The 27,556-nt window shown below is 35.6% G+C and overlaps 1 protein-coding gene across 9 annotated transcripts in view; it reads left to right on the top strand.

Annotated features, from left to right (window-relative positions):
* The window catches only part of IKZF2 (IKAROS family zinc finger 2), a 182,407-nt gene that overhangs the window by 119,741 nt on the left and 35,110 nt on the right, over positions 1–27,556 (top strand). For 6 of the 9 annotated variants that reach the window (XM_072617481.1, XM_072617479.1, XM_072617478.1 and 3 more), the window contains exons 4-5: positions 11,509–11,775; positions 20,649–20,816. In XM_072617481.1, coding sequence (XP_072473582.1) covers positions 11,509–11,775; positions 20,649–20,816 — 435 coding nt within the window. The remainder of the gene's footprint in view (positions 1–11,508; positions 11,776–20,648; positions 20,817–27,556) is intronic. The other 3 variants (XM_072617485.1, XM_072617484.1, XM_072617483.1) reach the window with 1 other exon arrangement.

Genomic DNA, 27,556 nt, shown 5'->3' with positions numbered 1-27,556 from the left:
GAGTGGAAACCTTGCAAACAGCAACAAACTGAGAATCTGGCAGGGACAGCAAAGAAAAGGGCATAACAGCCACATAATCTCACACTGTTGCAACATACTGAGTACTTTAGCAAGGATTACTAAACTTTTGTTTGTACATAACTTCAGGGTTATAACAACCTGTATCTTAAGATGTTCAGAGAAATTTATATTCAGAAGACCTACTCTGTAGCAAACATAGGACTCTCTTGCTCTATCTTACTTGGTTGTCTTTTATTCTAGGAAGTTAACCAGTGCTTCACTGAAATAAATACACAAATAAGGAAGCTACCACTTAGATTCCGCAACTGTTGTACTCATTACTTAACAGTAACATTGTGTGGGTGATATGTTATAAATATATTTAAGCATATACTGTATAGCATGTAGAAATGTAAACACAAAATTGAAACATATCTGATTACATTTTATTTTCTGATACAAATCAAAATATAAGCCAGCAAGGAAATTTTGAGATTAGATATTAAATTGTTATTAGATAAAATTGAGATTAAAATTCCACAAGATAGTCTAAAAGTTAAAACTTCCCTTATAATCTATAATCCATGTGAACATCTTGTGTACTGAATTTAGCATCAGATAAATATAATATCTAATAATGCTGTTTATTGTTATTAATGAAAAATGTAACTTTAGATAATACAACAGAAAGGGGCTAATGAGCGAATGCTCAGTCCTTGTAACATTCATTATGCTCTGGCTGGTATTAACTTTAATGGAAACTTGGTGGCCAGGTGAAGGAACCCCTAGATCGTAACAGATCTTGCCTCTGTCTCCACCAGAGAGGAGGAGATTTTATCCATTGAATCCTTTTGTCATCACATTCAGTTCTGCCTCAGTAGCCAATAAAAAGGTTTATTGTCCCTCCACCCTAAGCTAACAGGAAACAATTAAGAGAATACTTGAGCATGCTCTAAAGTGCAGAGGGGAAGGACCTTTGCATCACATCACACATTTCCGAAAGCAGGTTCACCAGACCTCCATGTGACTTGATACCAGGCAGAGAACATGCTCTAAGGCTGGAGTTCTTAAAATTTGGCAGTCTGGTAAAACTCTATAGACTCTTCAGAATATTTTTAAATGCATAAACTAAAACATGTAAGATTACAGAGAAATCGAATTGTATTGAAATGCTTATCAAAATATTTTAAAAACTAGTTCTTGAACCTGAGGATGAGAGCTTCATTCTCTGGACTGGGCTCCCATTGGCCAATCCTGTCACAGAAAACAACTTCTTTAATTAACCAAAAGTTGTACATTCTCTTGTTGTATTATGGAATCATAACTGATAGAATAGGAAGGAATCTCAAGATGACTGTCAGGTCCAGACCCATACCTTCAGGCAAGTACATAACATTTTTATCCCCATTTTACAGGTGAGACAGCTAAGACAGAAAGAGAGCATGGCCACATAACTAATAAGCAGTAGAAGGAGCACTTTAATGTGTTCTTCCTCATTTCCATATAGTACTTTCTTTCCTTCTTCTGTACCATCTTATTTTGGGGATCAGAGAAGTTTGAGGTGCTTTTTAAAAAAAAATAGGCATACTTTTTAAGTAATTGGAAGGAAAGTTACCATAAAGTCAGTAATTTCAACCATAAAAATACCTGAAACAATAAAAAAGGGACCCTGGATGTAGCCTGGTACAGTGGGAAAAGGCACTGACTGTGGAGTCATATCATGGAGGTGATCTCTTCGGCCTGTTTCAACTATAGGTCTGTAATTTGATGATTTAATGATGCCTTTGTAATATGTAATGTTACATATTACATAATATATGTAATAATTTGATAATTGACCCTGCTATTTTAACTTGCCTAGCATAGTGCTGTGTGTATCAGGGGCACATGTTTAGTCTAATAATGATCTCCAAACACCTACTTGTAACGAATAATATGAAAGTAGATGGTAGATAAGTCAGGGAACATGCCAGCTTTTGACACATATTGAGGTGGCCGATGTAAGAAAGATTATTTGTAGAAAACTCATGGTTTGGGTCAGTGGCTGTCTACCATTTCTTGATAGCACTGACTATGCCATTTATACTCAAATTATATAGTAACTTAGAATGTTTTATCATGACGGAAATCACCATTTTATGTCCCATAAAGGTATTTTATAAAATGCAGTATGAATGGCAAATATCCTGTCAATTATATTGAAATTAATGAAAAACCCTATACACGTATAAAAACAATAGGAGACAATAATCAAAGGCCTAACTTTGACAGAAGCCAGACTTAAGGTTTCAACAATCGTATGTTCATTGTTCAGGTATTTTGTTTTGTTAGTTACTCATGATGGTCTGTAATAGTTTTTTTTTTCTTTTCATTCTGCTGAGAAAGTCCTTAAATTCACCTTGAAGTATGGCAAGATTTTTGAGTATATCAGTTATTTCTTTTCAAATCAATTGCTCCAAAATGTTGGTCTGAATTTAGTAGTTAGTTGTCCTCTATGATCACCATCAAAGAACATCAGATACCATATCTATTTATGAATAACTATTAGCATAGTAAAGTACAGATGCTCTTTTTTTTCCTTCTGCAACACCTTCTGTGGTCAACTATTCATTTAATTCGAGTAACTAATAAACAGTGTTTACTGAAAGACACAAGAAGAAATGCTTGATTCTCCTCCTGCTTTATCCCCAGCCCTTGTGTCTGTTGGTTGGAGAGGTAAGCTTGGTTTCAGTGATGTATTCTTTGGAGTAGGGAGCTCTTGCCCTCTGTGCTGGTTAGAAGCACAAAGGAAGGCGTGGGAATGATTGGTGTAGTTGATAGCTGACAAAAGACTGATCTTAGCCTTGAAACAAAACCTTTGATTTCTGCTGCCTATTAACAGCACTGATTTTTGGTTTGACTAAATGACCCCTGGTGAATGTCAGAGGTGGTATGACTACTTAAGTAGGTAGATACCTGAAACTAATCTACTAAATTTTCATATTAATTTCAGGGATTATAGAAATTCTGTAAGTACATCATACTGCCCATGCTAAGGAGATAATTTCATAATGTAATTTACTTTTTAAACCTTCTACAATCATGTTAGGGAAGCAGTTGCTAAACACTAGTCAGAGTGAATTGTACTTACAGGAAATAAAATCCATGTTTGGAAAATTTGTCCTTATGAGAGGGTGTTCTTTCAGTAGTTATTCTTATAGATAGGTTTGTCTTCTGGACATGGCCAGTGGGGATTTGTTAGACTTGACTGTGCATATTTGTTAAAAGGGTTTTTTTTTTCTTCTCCTGTGGGGATGGGAGTGGGACAGGTGGGAGGGAAATAGGATTTCATCTCCCCTCCACAGCTAAAATGGTAGAGTAAGAGAATGTATTTAGTCCTTCCCTCCCCCCCAACTCTTCAAACAAAGATCTAAGATGTCTGCCAGACCAAGCAGTAATAAGGGAATTTAAGGAGAAGCCACAGCCCAAGATCAGAAATTCAGCCCACAGGCAAGTCACCAAAGCAGAAACCATGGAATATCCTTGAGCCTGAGTCCAGCATACAGATACAAGGTCTCCCAGAGGGGACAGGATTACTGAATCATCCTCCCCTCAGAGCAGGGAATGAGGCACGGTAACCCAAAGCACTTGAGGGGCTCATCCTCGGGCCAAGAACGCAGTTTAGGCCAGCTTACCTGACTGCCCAACACTGGTTTCCCAGAATGGATTGAGAGCTCAGAGGTAGGTCAGTGTAGTAGAGAGTAGCCTAGATCTGGTTGCAAATTTAGACCCTGGCTAGGAGTACTGGATATTCCAGAGGGGCCAGTTGGATGGTACAGATCTGCTGGGAATGGGGCTGCCTGCCTCTCTAGCAATCACAAGGTTGCTTTCTTTCCAAGGAAAGTTCACGTCAGGGTGGCATTGAGGTAAATCTGGAAGGGGAATCCGAAGCATTGTACTTGCTTCTAGAAGAGAGGTGGACCTTGTCCAAAAGAAAGGAGGAGATGTATTGAATGTTTATTGGCTGCAGTCAATCTTTTGTGTGTTTTTATTTTGGGGGAGTTTTTTGGGGAGGGGGCAGTCAGGGTTAAATGATTTGCCCAGGGTCACAGAGCTAGTAAGCATTTGAGGCTAGATTTGAACTCTATTGCACCACCTTTGTCCCATCTTTACAGTATTTTCAATGAGGTATAAATAATAAAGACTGTTCTGTATCAGATATGCATTCTGTGAGCACTTCCAAAGAAGTCAGAGAACGTTTCACTTGCATTTGTGGGGAGCTAAACACAAATGTATGTTCCAGTTATAATCAGATATATTTCCCAGAAGGAACTTTGGGTGCTAGAAAAATGAGAAAAGAGGTTATGATTGAGATTGGGAAGGAGACTGATCCCAGTATTGGACTTAGACCATATAAACCCAGAGTTTAGGTCCCTGAGCCAGTGGTAACATTATGAGTGAACTAATTTAACATAGTCATTTACATCCCTCCTCCCTCTTTGTCTCCTGGTTAATACTCCTTTAGAGAGGTAGTCTCATCTTGTAAAAAGACAAAGATTTTGAATCAAAAAAGAACTTGAGTTCAGATTTTGCCTTTATGTTGACTTAGATTTCTGACACAAAAATCTGAATTTTTCTGGTAATATTAGAAATTTTTGATTCACATATTTTTAAAGTGATGGAGGCATATATATTATATATATTAGAAAACATTTATCAAGGAATTGCGCTAGTTGGCAGATTGATAACATTGAATTGGAAGCCTGACTTTTGCAGTGACTTTATGTTTGTGTGCCTTTGTCCATCCTCTAACTTTAGGAAAATCTGAGTCAATTTATGTCACCTCAGCATCTGAGAGAGTCAAGTAGTAAAATGACCAGTGCATACATCTTTTGAAGTAGGCATCCCTTCTTTTTGTAGTGCAGTTTTCCATCTCACATGTTCACCTCTTCTTAACAGTCCCTCCTGAAAACCAGGAGGGCTTAACCCTTTCATCCCTGCCCAGAACTAATAATGCCCGTTAGACAAGGAAATCCTAACTGGGGGTTGCCTCTGTTGCCAACTACATCCATCCTGGGGCTTTATTTTACTCTCCAGGTTTCTGCTCACCAGCCACCATGCTTGTACTCTCTCCCTCCTTCCACAGTCCATTCAGTTCTGTCAGTGTTCCTAGAAAGGTTTGCGTCGACCTATTCCCTTAATGCTCCACTATCCATCCCTGGAACTTTCTAAACAAAAGTATCCCTTGGAGGCTGCCTGTATGTGCCATGTCTCCTTGTTAAAATAGAAAACTCCTCCAGGGCAGGAGGCACTCTTCTGCTTTTGTACTCATATTCCTAGCACTTAGCTAGGACACATAATAAGCACTTAATAGTGAACAAGTTCTTGTTTCTATAGTTTATGTAATTTCTTTTTTTTTCAGAGTTAATAATTTTAATCGATGAGCTGTCTGTAAAACTTTCATTTCCTATCACTAAATGATAATAATAATGCTCCAGAATTTCACATCTTGCCTTTCACTGCAGGAACCCCAGTCCAGTCAGCATTTTGCTGATATTAATATAATAGTAATAATGATGTAATAATCACAAGTTGGTCAAATTGTCGTGGAAATATTCTTCGTAATAGAAATGTACATGCGTATGCATGTAAGATTAGCTTAGTTATACAAGGACCTTACCCATTTGTAGACTGGAAGATGGGTTCCAACCAATTGCATAGGGAAACCTTATTCTGAGCTTTGAAGTGAAACTAATCACAATGAGCACAACAATAAGAAAAACATTTTAAAAGTAGAAAGTGAGTAAAATTGTAGTTTTTAAATTTAATCAATGATCTGCAAAGAATGAAATTAACTTTCAAAGTTTTATTGAAATTTTCATAAATTTAAGACATGTTGATACATTTTTATATGGTCATATCTACAAATGACACTTACAAGACAGGCACATGCACATCTATTTTTATTGGCTAGATCACCTAGGTGTGAGTAGCTAAATAGTGCAAGTGGATAGAGTACTAGACCTGGGGTCAGGAAGATCTGAGTTCAGATCCAACCTCAGACGTTTACTAGCTCTATGATCTAGGTCAAGTTACTTTAACATCTGTTTGCCTCATTTTCCTCAACTGTAAAATGGGGATAATAATAGTATCTACCTTCCAAAGTTATTGTGAGGATCAGTTGAGATAACACTTTGGAAAGATCTAATATAATTTTTCACACTCAGTAGGGTTCTTAAGTTCTTCCTTCTTTCCTTACTTCTATATGCCCTAAAGATCAAAATGTTTTAAACTACATTTTTAGGTGTAAAATAACATGTATAATTTGCATTTTGGTACTTTACTAATAGCACTATTTTAGTTTTATAGTTGCTATCTTGAGTTTCTTCCCAGTGTTGTATATATGCATTCCTTGGCTTCCATCAAGTAATTTGATGTACAAGCTGTATTTCAACAACTATTAATGAGAAAATCATGTCTTTCCCATGTTTGATATCTTGTTTATAGGCCATATTATTATCTTTTCATCAGGGAAAAGATAATGACTTAATGTTGCAACATCAAGACACAGACTTTATTAGTGAACCATTTCTTAAAATTAAAATAAAATTTATTACCTTCAATGATAATATTCTAATGACCCTTAGGTTTCAGTTTTCTTAATTATAAACATTGTTCTTTTCTTTTTCTACTTTGTGAGGGAAAGAAGAGAAAAAGAAAGGAAAGAAAAAACTGTACTAGAGACCCTTTGAGCCAATGTCTCTTGAGGAATGTGTAGCATATTCACCTGTTGAGTAGTTCAGGAAAATACATGCCATCACTTTGTGGAGCTGCTATTCTGTAATGCAATATTTAAAATAAATTTGCAAACCATTTTGCTTCTAGAGGTTGGATGATGTCTCTTTGAAAATATTTCCCTTTGTTCTGCTTCAGTGTTTGTATTACACTAATGTTATACTTGAGGCGTGGGATTACATTGGGTGGCCAGTGGTGTTCTGCATTAATTAAGAAATTTCTTACAAAGGAGAATGGTTTTAAATTGTGTCCTAATCTGTGGGAGGGAGATTGTTTGTTGAGGTAAGGGTGTGGAGCAGGTGATTCCAGAGAGGAAAGACAGCCCTAGTATAGGCTCATAGGTGGGGCAGGGTGGAGAGTATATGCCCTAGGAAGGACATGAGTTTGCCCAGCTTAGGTAGACATCATAACTGAAATTAAAGTAGAAAATGAGACATCTAGAGAAAGCCTTGAGATCCCTTGGCAAGAGTCTTTGCTTCACCTGCTTGGCAGTGCCAAATGATGAAGGCATTCTATGGTCACAGTAGCATCACATTGTGGCATGGTACGCAGAACCATGAACTTGGATTTGGGAAGATCCGATTTTGAATCCTGTCTTAACCACTTATTAACCTTGTGAACCTGGTCCATTCACTTAATCTCTCTAACCTTTAGCTTCAAATCTGTAAAAACTGGGGATGATAGTAGTTCCTATCTCATGGGATTGTTATGGAGATCAGATTAGATAACAAAAAGTGCTTTGCAAATTATAAAGTGCTATGTAAATATGAAGGATGAGGATATATGGATTGGAGCTAAAGGGGAAATTGGGTATAGAGGACTGCAGGAGATGTAAATATAGAAGAGAACAAATACAGATTAAAGAGAGAGGGATAGTAGTCTATGAATATAAAATATTACTACACACAATGCTGAGAGTACATTGTGTCAATTCTTATTTTTTCTTTATTGCAAGGGTAGGTTCAACTAGGATAGGTTGGGTTATAAGAGTATACTCAGAAATGAATATGAGATAAAAACAAGAAGAGGAAAAAAAATAGCCAAATTCCAGAGATTCTAAAGAGAAAAAATGCTAAAACTTGATTTCGGACTTGTCTAAGAACAAAGGATGGTAGACATCCTAAAATTTGGAAGCATACAGGAAGAAAGCAGGGTGGAACTGCTAGAAGTGAGGAGTATTAATGATAGGGAGAGTACTTAGTGCTTACGATTTCACCATGAGAAGAATTATAGAAAAAAAAGGTATGTTTCCTTTTTTTTTTTTTTACAATCAAACAAAAACTTTATTTTTTTATCTTTATAAAACCTATTTGAGTTATAATTTTATATTAACAGATTTTATGAAATCTACTTTTACTTCTCAACTTCCAGATTTCTGTTATTGGAACCACAATTATCCTTCTAAGACTTTGGCATGGTAGTTCTAAAGCACACGTCTGTCCAAAGTCACTTCTTTTCCCCAACATTTCTAGTGGCTCACTCTCTCTAGTTTCTAGGATAAAACACAAATTCCTCTGTTTGGCATTTCAAGCCTTTCCCAAACTGACCCCAGACTCCCTTTCTGGACATGCTACACCTTACTCCCTTTCATCTCCTCTGTGATATAGCCAAATTGGTCCTTTTCCTGTTTCTCATACACATCTCTCCATCTCCCATCTCCAAACCTTTGCCTTGGGTATCCCCTATTTTTTTAATCAAATTATTTTATTTGCTTTCAGTGTTCTACAATCACTTCCATATATCGTAGATATTTTTCCCCTACCTCCCCCTCTTTCCTCCCTCCCTCCCTGAGATGGCATACAATCTTATATAAGTTCTACTGTATGTTTCCTTTTGAAGGAAAATATTTCATCTTACTCCAAAAGTTTCAAGTAGTTCACTTTTCACCTAGTTACCTCAGTCTGAATTCTTAAGACATTTTCAAGATCGTTGTGGCATGAATTTTGCCCTATCTCTGTCTTGTGAAAAGACTCTGTCAGCAATCCAGAATTAGAGCTATACTAACAAAATTCCAATTTTTCTGTGGGATGATCCAAGAACAGCAAACAGAAAGCCTTAAGTTTCTTAACTATCACAAGTGTGTGCATGTACGCTGTGCTCTTCTTGTCAGTCACTGCATTCTGATGTGCAGATGGGGAGGATTGAAATATTCTGCATGGCTAATAATGTGTTCCATATAGTAAGTAGATTTTTGATGCACAGTAAAAAGAAATCTATCTAACTAATACTCAGTGTGGTCTGCAGGGCAGACTAGTCCCCCTCTCAGCCTTATTTGTTTAGTCTGACTTTAAAGCTCCTGATTTGACATGGTGGCTTCACATGTGTAAGGGAATTTTTTTTTTTTTTTGGCCAGAGTCAAGATTCAGAATAGTCTTTTCACCTCAGTCCTGAAGCATGTTTACACAAGTACTCTAGTTTAACACAGAGTGTGTGAGGTACACATAATCATTGTTCACCTAGAGGCAGCATGGCTCAGTGGATTAAGCAACAGACTAGTATCTTGCCTTGGTCATAAACTTATTGTGTAAACTCAGTCAAGTCATTTTACTTCTCTTAAATGCAATTTCTTAAATAACAAGCTAGAGAAGTCATGTTAGAATGTTTATAAAGCACTTCTTTTTTAAAAAATAAAAATGTGACATAGAAATAAATTTATTTCAGTGGGATATGTTTATAATCACAGAATGTTAGAATTGGAAAAGACATTGAAACTCATCTAATGCAACCAGCTTCACTTAACATATAAGCAAACTGAAACACAGAGATCCTCAGTAATTTGCGTGAGGTCACCTAGCTAATAACAGAACTGAGTTTTTTGATGTTAGATATTCTTTTGTGTATACTGCCTCATTTATTCTTCTTGATCATTTAAAATAGTTGCTAGATTTCTCTGTTTTATCTTTATTTATAGTTAGATGTATATTATGTTACATAATGAAATCAGCCAATCAACATTTTATTTTATTGGGTTGTTTCAGTCCTGTCTGACTCTTTGTGATCCCATTTGGAGTTTTCTTGGCAGGGATAGTAGAGTGGTTTGCTATTTCCTTGAATGGAGGCAAACAGGGTTAAGTGACTTGCTCGGGATCACGCATTTAACAAATGTTTAGGCTGGATCTGAACTCAGGAAGATCTGTGTTTCTGACTACAAGGTGGGCACTGTACCCACTTTGCCACACAGATATGCTAGCATTTATTAAGGGCTTACTATATGGCAGAAACCTATGATAGACTCAGAAGATGCCCACGAGCAAAATGAAACAGCTCCCAAGGAGCTTGTACGTTATCAAAGGAAACATGTAAAACATTCATAAGTATATACTGAGTAAAAGTAGTAGATGCAAGGTATCTTAGGGAGGTAGTTCATTGGGGGGTGGGTCCGGCAAAGCTTCACAAAGAAGGTAGTGATTGAGTTAAGCCTTGAAAGAAGTAAGGAATTCTGTGAGGTGGAGGTAAGCAGTGAGTGTATTCAGGGAATGAGAGACAAGGGGAAGCTTTATTACCAAGGAAACTGGAAATATAATGCCATGTGTGAGGAATAGTGAGAAGGCTAGTTTGACTAGACTTAAGTGCAGGAAAGAATGCAATGTATAAGGAGACTGGAAAGGTTAGGGACAGGTTAGAAAGGGCTTTAAAAGCTAAACGGAGGAATTTAGATTTTATCCTCCCAGAGGCCATAGAAAGCCCATGAAGTTTCTTGAGATGAAATGCTCAGAATTGCACCTAAGGGAATTTACTTTGGCAGTCATATGGAGTATGAGATTTGAGAAAGGAAGGTCCATTAGGAGACCTTTGCAGTAATTAAGATAGAATTTGATGAGGGATGAATTAAGGAAGTGGCTATGTGAATAACACAAAGGGAACAGACACAAGAGGCATATGAAGGTAGAAATGTCAAGATTTGACTATTATTTGGATATGTAGAGAGAGAGAAAGTGAGAAGTTGAGGATAATACCAAAGTTGCAAACAGAAACCTGGAAAGGTATTGGGACCCTCAATAGAAATAAGGAAAATTTGAAGAGAGGCATATTTGGGGAGAAAGATAATTCTGTTTTGGACATGTTGACTTTGACATGCTTATATGACATCCGCTTGGAAACACCCAATAGGCAGTTCATAATGCAGACATAGAACTTGGGAGAGAGACTAGAGCCATATGTGAAGATCGGAAAACCATCTGCATAGAAATGACAATTAAACCCAGGGCAACTGAAGAAGTCACCAAGGAATATAATGTAGAAACTTGCAGTCACTAGGAAATCAGATTAAAATATAATTGGAGGATACTTAACAAATGAATAAAAATACAACAAAAATAATGTTTATTTGTGGTTTTCTCAGTCAATATGTGGTCCACAGGGATCCATTTCTATTTAAGTCTGACACCACTTCCTTAGAGCACATTCACAATTAGTAGGCGAGGTATGGAGGAAGACCCAGAAGAAGAGACTAAGAAGTGGTTACAGAAATAGAAGGAGAACCAAGCGACATTTTTCTTTCATAGTCATAGATATTTAGATAAGATGTAATACTTAAGAAGAGGGGATGGTCAGCAGTTTTGGGTGCTGCAGAGAAGTCAAGAAGTGTGAGAATTGAGAACTGGTAATTAAGACATCATTGTAATTTTGGAGAGAGTATATTCTCCATGATACCAACAAATTAAAAAAGTAGGAGAAGATATATTTATCCGTGTCTTTATAATGGCTATTTTCTTGTTCTCTTTTATATCACAGCAAATTCAGTCAAGCTAGAAATGCAAAGTGATGAAGAGTCTGACAGGAAACCCCTGAGTCGAGAAGGAGACATCAGGGGCCATGATGAAGGTAGCAGCCTAGAAGAACCCATTATTGAGAGCAATGATGTGGCTGACAACAGAAAAGTCCAGGAGCTTCAAGGCGAGGGAGGAATCCGGCTTCCGAATGGTAAACTGAAATGTGACGTCTGTGGCATGGTTTGCATTGGGCCCAATGTGCTTATGGTACATAAAAGGAGTCACACTGGTAAGCAGCTGAAAGAAAACCTGATGACTGCCTATGGCATCTGATGTTTATATTACCTGACAGCTATTCTCTTGCCTTTTTATTCAGGGGGTAGAAATGGGGAATGGGGAACCCAACCTTTTCAGAACTCTGCTGGTACTGTATTGTTGACAAGCAGAAAATATCCTTGGTCTTGATTTCTAACCATGGAATATGAATAGTAAATCATAAAAAAAAAGCTTGGAATTCAATTTTCATTGTGCTTAATGCAGTAGTAATATGGTAAGGGTTCAAAGGGCAAAGGGTTTCATGGTATAATATGACCTTTGCGAATTTCTGTACACATTTTACCTTGCCATGGACAAATGATCTGGTTTGTTAGTGGAGCATCTAAGATATAATTTTAGTCCTGATGCATTTGTATAGGAGTGAATCATTTTATATCTTTTTCAAACCTTCTGTAGTTCCTACCTGCCATATACTACACTGACAGCCAGTGCTAGAACACACTTGCCAGTTAAGTATCACAGCATTAAAGTACTTAGGACAGTGCCTGGTACATTAGGCAGTATATAAATGCTTCTTTCTCTCCCCTTCCTGACCCCCTCAACCATTTGCTTTCTCTAGATCAACATAACAGAAAGGATAGGGAAGTGTCCTGGATGAAAGATTTCTTTTTTTTTTTTAAACAGAATCTTCTCTAAATTGTTTTAATTGTGTAAAGTTTATTTTTTTTTACCAGTTATAAAAAGCCACATTTTCCACATCTATAAAATGAACCCTTGGAATAAATGAGGCACTTTGAGACATCAAAAACTTATTGTAACATCTAGAACATCGTGAGTGTTTAATAAATGTTTGTTGAATTGAATGTTAGTGAGCACTGAGCATATAGTGAGTTAGTCATCAGTGTTGCCTTGACTTGTTGATTATATTAAATCCATCTTTGGAAAACACTAAGAAAACATGAAAAAATGTTCAGTTTAACTCAGTGGGCTTATTGATGATTTGAGTTTTCAAGTGCACAGTTTATTCTGTGTGGTAGAACTCTGCATCATTAGGGTCCAGGTATAAGACGCCATGTAAATAACTATACATGTAGCCTTGTAATCTGTCTGCAATAGCAGTCTAGAACTGGCTTCTGCTATCCAAACCTAAAAGATGAATGTCAGTAATTAATTTTATATAGTGCTTTTATATTTATCAGACTCTGGCCTCACAATAACCTGGTGAGCTATATAAGGCAAATATTATCACCCTAATTTAAAGTCAGTTGCCCAGGGTCACAAAGCTGGCACTTAACCCCAGGTCTTCCAGATCCCTGGTTCAGTATTAACACTATATTGCCCTGCCTCTCAGTGACTAGTCCCTTTGGACAATTACAGTGTATAAGTTTTAGAGCCTCAGAGACATGGAGAAATCATTACTTCTAATGCTTTTTAACTGAGGGGAGATGTGGCCATCTCAAAATGATTTCTGATCTTTGATGGTGGCAAGGGAGTTGTTTTATTATTAGGTGGGAGGAATGGAGTACAGTTCAGGAGATTACAATAAAGGAAGAGGGGACTGGATGAAAGCCTTTCAATTAAATAAATAAACCTCAATTCTGGGGAAATAGGAAAGGACTAAATGATTTGTTGCTTTAGTTATGAATAAACCAGAAGATGTGCATTCATGATTTTAATGTCGTTAGTCCTTTCCCAGAATTAAAAGTAGTTATACAAATGAAATCATGGGAAAAATGCAGATGAGGATTACTACTCATACTGTAACCAGAAAGTTGCAAGTTTGGAAAAAATAGCATTAGATACATTAAGATGCAAAGGAGTGATAGGACAATATAGTCTCAATAATAACAATGTAGTTGGCATTTATGTAGGTAGAACTTCAAAATTTGCAAGATGGATTACAGCTATTGTCTCATTTTGCCTTAGAACAACCGTGGAAGGTAGGTGCTATTGGTCTTGACGACGAAACTGAAGCAGGCTGATGTTGTGCTTTGCCCAGGGTCTGTAGTTAGTAAATGTCTGAGTCTGGGTTTAAACTCAGGTGTTCCTGACTCCAGTCATAGTGCTCTCTCTGCTGCACCAGTATGCATATATTTAGGAGAAAATTGAGCCACAACCAGCCACAAAAACTCCTTTAAGGAGTTTGTCATCTATGAGAGAGAATACTTGTAACATATGTGTGTAATACACTGTAACATTAGTGCCAGAAAAAAGTACACACACAGTGTTAAAGGAATACAGAGAGGAGAAAGGTAATATCTGCCTGGAAGGGTCAGGGAAGAGTTCATGGAGGTGGTGACATTTGAACTAGGAAAAATGTCCAGGATTTGACAAGCAATAAGGATGGAGATCGCTGAGTGGACAAAATCATGTCAGCAAAGGCAGAAGCAGCAAGCAACAGCCTGAAATATTTAAGGAATGGCAAGTAGTGTGATTTGGCCTTCTTTCAAAACACAGTCTCATGAGGATCACTTAGGGTCAGTCAACATTCCGCCCGGTCTTCTACCTCTTACATGTTTACAGTAATGAACAGTCAATAGTCATACTCAGAATGATCAATATATCATATCCTCAGGGTCAAAGAAATATTAAAGTCTGAGGTATGATTGTAAAGTAATGCACCACATTTTAAAATCAACAAACATAACAGAATAGCTATGTCTATGTACAAACATATGTGCATATTATGCATATGCATGCACATTCAAATGAATATTGCTACCACAAAATCACTCATTTTAACCTCAAAACATTTTGAAACTACTTTACAATTAATTGCCTTTAGAATCAATGAGAAATGATTTTGGACATCTCCAGTGGCAGCACATCTTTGTAGGATGGATTTGATTTTAAAGTGATTTGGTGCCAATTCAGTGAATAAGGTAGGTAGCCCAGCTTAGAAGTACCAAATGCACTCTATATCAAGACATTAAAGAGGTTGGTTTTATTGTATGGTTTACTAACTGATTCTGAAGGAAATCCAAGAGAAGAGTTAGAAAAATTTCTTGAATAGCAATGACATCATTATAAATGTAGCCTGTCAGAGTGATTCTTTTGAAGGATAGGCGTTGATTTGGATGCATAACCTCTGACAAGACAACTTATGAGTATATCTCACTACTTGTTACCCATACAGTTAATTTACCAAGACACTAAATACATTTCAGAAGGGTTTTCAACAACAAAGGTTGAAACTAAAAAGAATTTTCAGATTTTATATTAACAAAGAGATCTAGTTAACCAGTTAACCTTTTCCTTTCTTTAGCATTCTGAGGTTGAGGCTATACTGTAAACATCATAATTTTTGATAGGCTTTCCAGTTGTTAATTTGCTACTTATATTTTACTTAATTTCCTGCTGTAGTCTCTTATTATAAAGAATTCGTTAGCTCAGGGTGGTTTAAACACAGCATATTAATCATTAGTGTTCTGTTAAGCATCTAATTGAAAATTGAAGTATTTTCAAATTATAACAAGAGTTGAATTATGGAGATTCACAATAGTAGCAAGATAATTCCCATTGACCTGGGATTCTTTAAGTATAGTTTTAAATGCTAGAAAGCAGACTGGATGATCTCTCAAAAGTCACATAAATTTCATCTGTTAGACTGTAGCTAATTGATATGTTAATAATCTTTGCAGCTTTCTCAAATAATTGAGGTTCTGGTTAGAATATTTTTCAAGGTCAGCTTGAAAATGTAGAAATTACATTTTTCCATTTCCATTTTACTTATTTACCTAAGATCATAATTCTACGTAAAACACTACTTTTCCATTTCCAAGTAAATACTCTAAGTTTGTCTGGATTTCTCCATTGTGAGCTTTACTTGGTATGTGTGGGAAGATGGGAAACATTCATAATTTAGTAATTGTGAATTAATATCATCTTGTTTAACAGTTTGGAGTAGAATCTCTTCCTCAAGTTTATGTCTATTTTATTTTAGGAAAAGTTCTTTTATTATTTTTTCAACTAGCAAAACATTAAATATAGGATTGAAATTAAGAATGATGCTTAACATCTAACTCATGACACTCATATGGAGAATCAGATCTAATTAGCTTCCTGTTTTTCTTTTTCCTTTTTCTCCTAAAGTGCCAATTCCAGCATCTTATTCATGGTTTGGGATTTTTACTTTGGTATTACTACTTTAGCCAAGTAATCAGGTAATATGATCATCAGATTCTCTAGGCAGTCTTCATGGGAAGGTGTTAAGGAAGGGAAAACAAGTAGGGGGAGTGAAATCAATTCATGTAAAACTACTGATCTGTGGGGAGATCAAGAAAGTGGTAAAGTGGATCATTCTCCTTAATTTTGACCCTTTATGAGCAAAACATAAAAACCCCACTTTTTTCTTCCAGCTTTCAGTACCATGTTTAGTACATTGTGGCTTTTTGGAGTCATGCCCTTGCTCCTCAATGGCTTGTTCATCACAGCATTTTGACTAGGAAATTCTACATTTTTGCAGGTTGTATATTCTACTCAGTACAAAACTCTTTACATAATATTTTGCCTGTTTCCCTAAGGCACATAAATGTGTATATGCATTCCTCTTGCTTAGATGTACTCATATTCTGCTTATCTTCATGCATGTGCTCATGCATGTCTATGCTCATGAACACACAGGTATATTTTATATTAGTAATGGAAATAATACAAATAATTCCAAGAAATAACTGTAAACTCTCCTGAAATGCATGAAAATTTAGAATAAGGCTGAGAAAATATTATCTGTCCCAGCCCTTTCCCTAGATTAACCAGTTATTTCTCAAGAAATAACTTTAGCGCAAAAACAATTCCTATGACCAGTTGTCATAGTAGGATAGTATCCTATTTGGATGTTTGGACTAGATTACTCTTCTGCGTGGTTATGGGAAATCCAGAAGTCATAAGATTGGTTCTGCATTTTTATTTGAATAAGGATGTACATCAGTCTATGCCTTTTCCAAAGTATTTAAATCTCCCATGTAAACCAATTAATTCAGTAAATGTAGCTCTTACTTTTTATAAAAATTAGTCAGTCTATTGAGGGGAAGGGCAAAATTAGTAATATTGGTTGTAATCATATAGCTAAAGTTACTCATCAGTGGGATGAATGTTTTGACATTTCAACCTCACTCATTTTCAGGGCTAGGGAAATATTTTCCAGGGGGCAGGGTACATAAAGTAAGGTGAAGGCCCTTTTATACAGACATGGTTTTATTGTGGCTCAGTTAATAACTACACAAAGCAAAGCTCAAGGTACTTACCTTATAAAATAGAATTTAGTCATTGTCCCCACACTTATTACAAAAAAAGTTATTTCATTATGTTCTTCCAAAAGTAATTACTGTGGGATAAAAATGATGGTTTAAAAAATATCCTGAAAACTGAAATAATAACTTTAACTTCTCATGAACAGATTCAGCAGTACAAAGAGCTGCTTAACATGCTTTTAAAATACAGATACATGGATTTCTGGATATTTTTCATTGCAAAATAGTGAAACCTTTATTAGTTAAGCTTTTAACTCATCTAACAAACAGATAATCAGGGAACTAAGGTGTAGGGAAAGGGACTGAACCTGTGATTTCATTAGGCTGAAAAACCCCCTTTACCAAGGGAAGCTGGCACCATCTCTGCAACTCATATTCTTATAGAGTGGTTTAGGACACTAGGAAGTGAACTGACAGCACAGATCACACAGTTAGTATGTCCAAGATGAAACTTGAACCCAGATCTTACTGGCTGGTCTTGCTTTCTATCCACCACACCACTCTGGCTTTGAGAGACCTGAAACTATGCAAATACAGAGCTTTTAAAAAGTCCACTAACTGCAATATTTTTTTTTCTTGAGTGACCTCATTTTTGTCCTCATTTAAGCACTGTTTATATGATGTTAACATAGCTTATCAGTTTGGTCAGCTGTTTGACCCATTCAAGTGGTTTTTTAAAAAATCAATCAATTAACAAGCATTTATTAAGCCACTGCCAGTTACTGTGGTAGTTTCTGGGGATATAAATTCAAAGAATTAAACAGTTCCTGCATTCAAAGGACTTATATTTTAATGTGGCACTATAACTCCAGAGATGTTCAGATTTCTCAGCAGTAACCCTTCCTTGAATCCTACCTAAAGAAGTGATATCATCCTGGTGTATCTCATTCAGGACAATAATTCTATATTGTCAACATTTACAGCATATGCAGTGGTCCAGAGTGCTTTCACTTCCTTAGATTTGGCGGCCAACTTGCCTTGAATACATATCCATAAGAAGATAACTGCAGATGGATCTTTTTAGAACTTTAGCTCTCTGAGAATTATAGAATCTTTGAGCCTTAAACTTCCATGAAATTTGAAACAAGAGTTCAGTATGTCTTCATTCACTGATTTTTCACTGGAATAATGCCATATGTGTTCCAGATAAAATTATTAAAAAGATTAGACGACTCAGAATGGAACTTTGAAAAGGCTGCTCAGTGTTTAATTAATGACTTTTCTTTAAGTGTGGAAATGATCCAGATCACCAAAAAGGAAGTTATTTTTATTTTCCTTTACACACTGAAATTTAAAATAATGATAAACTTAAAAAAATGCATACGTAGCAGCTGTTCTGGTTTCAGTTCAGAAACAGATTGTTCTTTTCAAGTCTAAATATAAATTTGCCCAGTTACTGTAAATCACTTAGAACAGAGTTACACTTTTAAAAATTAAATGCAAAATTAGTTACATTAATCAATGAAATATTTTTTCAAATATTAATAGTTATCCAAAGAAGATGAAGTATAGATGACCTTTTTCTTGATTCACCTTTCATGACTAAAAGGGTCCATAGAGAATTATATGACAGTATTAGTCAACAATTATTCAAAGAAGAGATTTTTAGAAGGATAATTTTATTTTTGGATTAGAGATGTAGGTGGACAGGTTTAAAACACCAGCATTTCAATAATTTTATTTCTTTTACCATCCTCACTTTCCCACATAGCCAGTCTCATTGATTGTGCCTCTGTGTCATCTCCCACAGCTCCCTTTCTTATCCTCATACAACGATACTGTAGATCAGACATCATCACCATGTGTCTACACCGATTGGTTTTCCTTCCTCAGATCCTGGCCATATCACTCACCTGTTCAATAAACATAAGTGGTGTGCTGTTATCCTCTAAACTAAAATACAAAATCCTTTGGTATTTACATTTTTTTTACATTGCTGCTCCAACTTCCCTTTCTAGCCTTATTATATCCATGACATTCCCTCTCATACACAATCCAGCTAATTTACCTCTCTTGATTTTCCTCATACATAAAAGGCCATCTTATGTTTCAGCCTTTGTAGAGCTTTCCCCCCACCCCCATAACTTCATTATCCTTTCTCTTTCTCCTTCTTAGAATCCCTAATCTTCTTCTGAGTTCAGCTCACATTCCACCTCCTGTGTGAGATCTTTCCTGATTTCCAGGTTCCTCTACTGTGGGTATTGGTTCCTTAGCACCACTACTGTCAGTACTCCCCACCAAATGACCTTGTATTTGTTATTTATGCTTATATGTATACATGTTGATCCCCTCAAAAGAATGTGAGCTTCTTGAGGGCAAGTAATGTATAAATTTCTTTTTCTTTACATCTCCATTGCCCAAGACAATGCCTTACACGTAGATGCTTAGGTATGCATTCATTCATTTTTTACTGTTAACTAAAATAGTTTGAAGTGTTTCATTGAAATTTCTTTGTCTTGGTCCCAAAACTCTGTAATGCTCAAGAAACTAGAGAAGGGCCTTAGAAATATTGTGTTTAAGATAAAACCATGAGTGACTGTATAAAACAAAAATTTATGTTATTCAGTCCTTTGCTGTTATGTGTCAAAGACTTGAGGCTACTAGACTTACAGGCTAATCAATGTGAAAGACTTTCCCCTGGTGTACCACAAAGAATTCAAATGCAGAGGAAACCACGCAGGTAGCCAGACCCCAAATTGTTGCCTACACCTTTAGTGGTGTAGTTGCCTGCACTCTTTGATGGTGCTAACATCAATAAGGATATTTCATGCTTGATCCAGTGAATGACAATCTGTTCACAATAATAGATCAGGATGTCATAAACAAAAAGTTGTATCACATCAGTTTCCAGAAAGAAAAGCTATATTATAATGGAAAAACAGAAGTATTCCAAGCATGGAAATGTATCTTCATACTTTCCTTCTTATCTTTATCACTTCTTAAGGATGACACAAATTTACTAAAGAGCTGTTAGTGACAGGTTTCATAATGGAACTGTCACTAAAGTTGTTTTGTTTTGAGTCATTAAAATCCTTAGAAGTGAAAAATGAATTTTAAATATATCATTTGGGGCCAGGGTTCCATATAACTGACATAAACTGGCATACTCAATAGGCTTTCTGCCTGCATGGCGGCATGACTCACAGCAACACCATGAGTCAGGAGTTGATCTGCCACTAACTACAACCTTGTGAAAGAAAACTCTTTAATGTCTCTGGACTTTACTTCTTTTACCTATAAAATGAAGGTATGGGACCAAATATTTTCTAATATTGTTTCCATTTTAAAAATGCTATGAATTCAATGGAAAACTTGAGTTATGTTAGTTGCATTAGTAAATTGAATGGTCAGGTTAATAAAATTTTTCGATCTGGTAGACCTAGCCTTAGTCGAAGCAATGGAGCACTACTGAATTTATATGAGGAGGAAAAATGTCCACTGTCATGGATGTGAAGCTTCAAATCCTACCATGATCCAGTCCTACATTTTAAGGAGACATTTGGAAATCTCATATCGGAAAAGAGTCTACAACAAACTTTTGGCATGGAGAAATGGTACGAGTTAGCAGTGTGTTGGACTTGAATCACTGTACCATAACTTTTTTAATGCCTTCCTAATTTCTCCCTTCCTAAAGGTGAGCGCCCCTTCCACTGTAACCAGTGTGGAGCTTCTTTTACTCAGAAGGGCAACCTACTGAGACATATTAAGTTGCACTCTGGGGAGAAGCCGTTCAAATGTCCCTTCTGCAGCTATGCCTGTCGGAGAAGGGACGCCCTCACAGGACACCTCAGGACACACTCTGGTAAGTTCCCTCAGGTTACTTGTTTCCCTTAACTCTTCATTCAAATCAGTGGCCATGAAATTAGCTTAGCTGTTTTTCAAGATGGCCCCAACACATTTCTACTGGCATCTCAACTTCCTGAATAACTCCTATAACATGACAAAACGCAAATAGTTCCTCTCATCTAACACAGCTCTTCAAAGAAGAGCTAAAAAGAAAGGAAGAAAGAACTGTAGAAAATTCAGCTGCTTACACCTTGGTTTGTAGCCAGGTAACTGCTGCAGTATATCATATTGTGCTTCATGTGTGTTAAATATGCTTTGAAAAGCCACGTAAGGCATTTGTGATCTTGTTTTGTTGGGTTTTTTGGTTGTTTATTTTGCAATAAGACAGGCTGACTAAGTGAGCACTCACAGCTGAAAATCCCTTTATTTGTGGCAAGTTAAATAAGAAAAAAAAAACCCCATCAGTTATGCAAATCACCAAGGTCTTTTTAATTTCAGAGAAATCGTTACATCATTGACCATAGCAATCCAAGATAACTGTAAACCTCTTAGGGAAATAAGAGAGAGTTGCCGTGATCCAGCACAGAATACAGAGGGGAGAAAGCCCCGGTAATTTAACTAATTCAAGGCACAGATGGCCATCTGAACAGTTGAGTGCTACATGTGCTACTGATAAACTTGAGAATAGTCCTCATCAGAAAATTGGCTGTTAAAAGCATAGTTGTAGTATTAGCTGTGTGATTCTCTGGCTCTGTAACCACTGTCGATATATGGTCATGTATCTGTATCTTTTTCCGGCCTCATACATCATCATAAAAATAGATAATGAGTACTTAATTCCAGTAATGCTGGAAAGAAAAAAAAAACTTAGCTCAGTGTTTTTTTTTTCTTTTTTTAAAAAACTAGTTTCAGCTTGCACTTTCATTACTGAATGAATCTCATTTGACTTTTAGCATGTACAGCCCTAACAAAGAAGTTAGAGGAAGAAAATTAATATAGAATCCTGTCATGCTCATTTTATATACTCCTGTCCATCACGACACATTAAATTTTAATTTTAATATAGAGACATGATGAAAGTACTGTTTTTATCTAAAATGACAAGTCATATTACAGAGTGCTGTGATTTGTAAAATGATGCTTATATTACATTTTTAAGACTTTTCCTGTTGTGCTTGGCCTTTTAGCATGAATGCAAGGGGATTACAATACTTTCATGCTTTAATTTCTGGATTGTCTGATGTCTGAAAAGTTCAATTCAATCGAATAAAAGTTGAGATTAAAAAAGGAAATATATTTTGGGTGAATTCTTTTGTTCTCTTGTTTTAAGCTGTTAAGTGCATTTCTGAAATGCAATATTTTATGCAAAGATATAGTTAATTTAAGAAATCCTAAATTTCAAAATTGCAAGAAAAAAATTGCAGAAAATTCTAAATTTAAAAGAGTTAAGAGTAACTAAAGAAAAGACTGGTTAATTTAAATAGATTCATTGTTTTTTGAAAAATCATTTAGTCACTGTGGATTTCTTTTGACTATATTCACTTTTATACTTAAAGCATTATTTTATTTGAATTACCAAAAATAATTTACTGACATACAGAAATATGGCCCATTGCATAAAATAGGATATTTTTGCCTCCTTTATCACATAGCCTTCAAAATGTTATTGCTTTTAGTTTGTGGAGTTAGCACCAACTATTGAAATACTTTATTGTAATCTAAAATGAGTAGCGAGTCAAAGTTTTCAAACTTTAGGGAGTCATTTGGCAGGTTCTCAAACTTCAAAGGCTGGCTATTCTGGTATTAGTTTCCTAATTTTTGTGGATAAAATATGTTCAAGATATAACCTTGGTATATCAATAGCTTAATTTTTTATAATCTGTTTTATACTTTGAACATAAGACCTGTTTTTTCTAAAAGAGTTTTATATTGTTGGTTTTTTATTGTAATGTCAGTTTTTTTTTCTTTTTTTCATTTGGTTGTTTGTTTTTCTACAATTCTTTTCTCGCTTTACAAGGTTTAACTTAGATCTAATTACTGACTTGATAAATACCAACATTATTTGTCAATGTTCTTTTCATTAGAATAAGTGCATTCAGCATTAATGAAGCATGTATGTCCTTAGTATACTGCTGTGACGTTTGTCATTACTTAATAGGTTTGTGAATTAAAGCCAATACTGCATTTCCCCCTCCCTCTTTTATTCCCTTCTGGGGTACTAAAACTGTAATTGTACCTGTCCATGAGTAAATGTCCATGCCTTGGTTTAATTGCACAAAACAAAAAAAAAATAAAAGATAAAGCATAGAATTAAGCCTCTAAGGTTTATATTTTATACAGAAATGTAACTGTATTTAAAATATATTGAAATTTTAAATTTGACATCAGTAGGCTGATTGGTGTAAGGATGGACTCTAAGGAAATTTTAAAGATTTTAGAAATATCTTTATAGGGGGGAAAAGTGTTGGCATAGTTGAGAGAGTAGTGATGAGGAAAGTCAGGAGACATGGATTTTGATTCTCTCTTTGACCTCTGTCTAATCAGGTGATAAGATACAGCCTCTTGGAACATTGGTTTCTTTATTTGTAAAATTAAAGAGTTGGATTAGGTGATACTTAAGATTCTGTCCAGCTCAGAAATATATGTTTGTTTTTCAGTTGGTTATAAACAAAATTTATGTGGGCCAGTTTTCACTCATTGGACTCAACTATTAGTAATAATTATTTGTAAAATATGTGAAAATGTAAATTATAAAATTACATATATAAGGTAGTGGTTGTTTTAACTTTACTTTTTTAGGGGAGGGGAGGTTAGGAAAGCCTTAATTTTCTTTTTATTTGTAGTGCTTCAGGCTTGTCCTCAAATCTGCTTGTGGCTTCCTCCACCTTCTACATTATAAGCAAGCACCTTTAGAGAGTAAAAGCTTTGCTTTAGTTTTTCAGGCCCTTTCAGCCCAAGAGCAGTCAAAGACTTCACCTGTTTACTGTTGAACAGAGAAGGTATTTATTCACCTCCTGTTGCAAGCTAATTCTAGCTATCTATTCATTGCCTATAAACTAAACCTCACTTATTCCATATGTCTACCTCTGTACCAGCTCCAAAACCCAAAATTTCTCTTTGGTGCTTTTTACTTAAACTTTCTCCTATGACTGAAAAGGGGGAAAAGGCTGAAAACCCTCACTCTGAAATTGTCTTTCTCCTATCAAGGAACCTTTAAGACAGCTAATTTGTATAGAATGCTAATGATTACACTTTTAACTAGGTGAATAGCCTCTGACTTCTTCTAATATTCTCCTTAAAGGGACTTTTATTGTTGTTTATAAACCTGTTAAATACATTGGAACAAAATTATTTTTAAACACGGTTATATAATGATTTCCTCACAGTTGCCATGTTTATTGTCTGATGTTTAAAGTCTGGTACTTACTCTGTGATATTCATCCTCTTGCTTCACTTATGACTTGTATCTTGAAATAACCTCATGTTTTTTGGTGAAATATTCTAAATAAGATACCCTTTGACATGCAAAACACTTATAGGAGGAAAAAAATTGCTAAATTTTCCTTAAGTATTTTGTAATGCCTTTTAAGAGTTAACATTTTATAGGAGCTCTTTTCTGATGTATTTCTAGTTTATACTCTTGATTCAAATCTATCAAACCTTGGATATTTGGTTTGACAGACTATTCAATCTTAAAAATTTCATTTTATGTGCTTTAAGAGTCCCTTAAATTTATCATGTATAGTTGCATCTATTAATAATTAATCTTAAAATATCTTGACACTTTGAAAATGGGAGTTTGTTTTCAAATAAAAAGATATTTTCACCATTCTTGTAAAGATATATTTTTCAGTAAGTTGCCTCTTGTGTTTACATACATATTCTTAGCGTAAGTATTGTATAAATTGTTGTTTCTACATTTTCTGTAAATTCTCCATTATATTCTTTGTGTCAGATAAGAGCTTATTGCTTTTAATGTAGTTCCTTAATCCATGTCATTCATTGTTTTTGTTGAAATGGCAAACTATGAGCTTCATGTAATTTTTCTCATTAATCTAGGATGTTTCATTTTATTTTAACTTTTCTGATTTTCAATTCACTTCAATAAAATAACGTATAATATACCATGTGTAAGGCACTGTGGGAGGTGCTGGGTTGTCAAAGAACAAGAACAAAAAGAGTCCCTGCTCTCAAGTATCTTTTATTCTACTGTATATAACATGTAGACAGATAATTACAGGGAGTTTTGAAAAAAAGAGACAGAACAAATTTTTACTTTCATTAGCTAGAATTTCTTTTTTATAGTAATCATAATTTTTGTTGACATAAATTTATACATATAGAGCTGTCAACTGCCTTGTTAGTCTTACTTTATCACAACAGCTAAACCAAAGAAAATGGATGTCTGTGATAAAAATTGTAATTTTTTAAATGTAAGGAATAAGTACTTAAAGACTAAGAAAAATAAATAGGATAGCTTGTATATTCTTCATTTAAAGAAATACTGGATAAACACACCAAACCTAGGCTGTGTGGCATAAAAGGTGGAAGGACATTGTAAACCCTTATTTTCCCCACCCATAACAACTCAAGTTCCCATAAGGTTTTTAATGAATATTTTAAGGCAGGAAATGCCAAACTTGGACATTTACTGGCCCAGGAATATAGTATATATCATATTGATTTTTATTTCCATTTCTTTCTTCATCCATATGAACAATATACATTTTCCTTTTCAAGACATTATCATGGCAAAGTTATGGAATTGGGATTGGGCAAGTGTTATCGCCCATATGTTTGATTCTTCCTGCTCTCTAAACTTGGACTTAACCCATAAACCTTAAAGCTTAAATATAAACAGACATCTTATTTTTGAAATGTTTGGACTCCCCCTTCTCAACAATTTCTACATTATTGCCTTGTAGATCTTACCCTTGACCTTTTTTTTCTATCATGCCTCACTCTAAGAAATAGCTGTTGTTTAGGTGATAGAGATGATGTTGGTAGGAATATTCCTTTGTGCTTGATTAACTTTTACTATCCCATAGGCGTGTTTTTCTTCCCCCCATTTGCCATGAAGTTTCCTCTCTGGGCCCATGCTTTCTCCTTCTTCTGATGGTTGGTTGCCCCTGATTTTCCTTCCTTTGAGGTAGGATGAATATTTGTAAAGACTATATCCCTGCAGATGATTCCCACTGTAAGTGCCTTATTTTCCTTTAATATGTCTCTCTACCATGGAAGAGTTCTTTTGTGGTACTCTATCCCAACACTAGATCAAGATTCTCCATTCCCCCCATTTCAGTCCCTCCCTTTACATTCTTTCCCTTTTCTTATAGTCTTTCTTCTTTCCAATAAATTACAAGAGTTATTGTTCAATTTTGACTTAATTTAGAGTATATCACACATTCCTCTCTGTCGTCCTCCCTTTTCCTCTTTTATGTGCCCTCCCATTCTGCAGTTTGGTCCCACAAAAACATTGATTCATTTGTAGGCAAGATTAGTCCACAATAAGTTCTGAACAGTTTTCTTATATTATATCTTGGATTAAGATGTTTGGGTTTTATTAAACTTATTTTTCTGTTTATAAGTTCTGGGTAGTTTTATTATATTATTTCTTGGAATAAGGTGCTCAAATTATTTTGACTTGTGTCATTCTGGGAGACCAGTGATCCTTAAGTTGTCTCTATGCATCTTGTCTTTACGATCAATGTGTTTTGCTTGTATAAAGATTTTTTCCTTTAACATTACTGATTTTGATTTCTTCTACCAGATTGCCTTTAACTGCTTTGTATTTGCATTCCAATCAGTTATACTCTTTTGTTTCTTTGATGAGATTTACCATTGTGGATTAATTTTTTTCTTTTGCCATAAATTCTATGAAGACCATAAATTCTCTTTTCATAATTATTATTTCTCTTTTAAACAATTTGGAGTACATTCTGCAGCAGTTTCATACTGTCTTGTGAAATGACAATATCTTCCGCCTCATCAGGTTAATTCCTTTTCCTTTGTCTTATCATATTCATTAATAAGGTTCTGTAATCTTTTAGTTGATCTGAAGGCCATATTCCCTTATAATATGTGTCCTGTCCTTATATGTTTATTCTTAAGGTTTTTAACTAAATTTTCTTCCTCTTGAGAGCTTTGTTATTTTCTTCTTGTCTTGTTTCGTTGTGTTCCCCTTATGTTCACCCTTTATTACAGTTTCCCTGGGGGCTAGAGCTCAAAGCCATCTTAGTGTCTTTCCATTCTGGGCAATTCACTTTTCTCCAACTTCAATCTATGCCCCAGGTGAGTTCTGAGTTTATAGAACTGGCCCTAGCTAGATGTTGGGTCCTTTGATCTTCTATGCCAGGTGAATCCACACTCTGTGGTGCCACTCTAGTTTCCTCTGATTTTTGGTTTTCCGTCTGAGTTCTGCTGTGCTAGAATGCACTGCCTCAGTACTGTCCCATCTAGAGAAAGCTTCTTCCCTTTGATTATCTTCAGCACTGAGAAGAAGAAGAGTGGGCTGGGAGTGTGTTGAGTTTATAGCAAGCCATTGGGTCTGCTTGTGTGACCCAGTCAGAGCGTGGTGGATGGCAGGCAGGGTGAGCCTGTTTAAGCTTAGGGATTAAATTTCTTTGCTGTTAGTTTATTGGATGTTTACCTTTTTAGGGTTCTTAATGTTTTAGAGAGCATAGATAGCTGAAAATGCTTTATTTGTTGCATGTTCTAATCATAAGGATTAGAAGTAGACCTAGCCCTCCATCTTAT

Source organism: Notamacropus eugenii, chromosome 6 (assembly GCF_028372415.1).
Source record: "Notamacropus eugenii isolate mMacEug1 chromosome 6, mMacEug1.pri_v2, whole genome shotgun sequence".
Lineage (NCBI taxonomy): Eukaryota > Metazoa > Chordata > Mammalia > Diprotodontia > Macropodidae > Notamacropus > Notamacropus eugenii.
The sequence above is the reverse complement of the archived record's forward strand: the minus strand, read 5'-3'. Positions and strand labels throughout refer to the sequence as shown.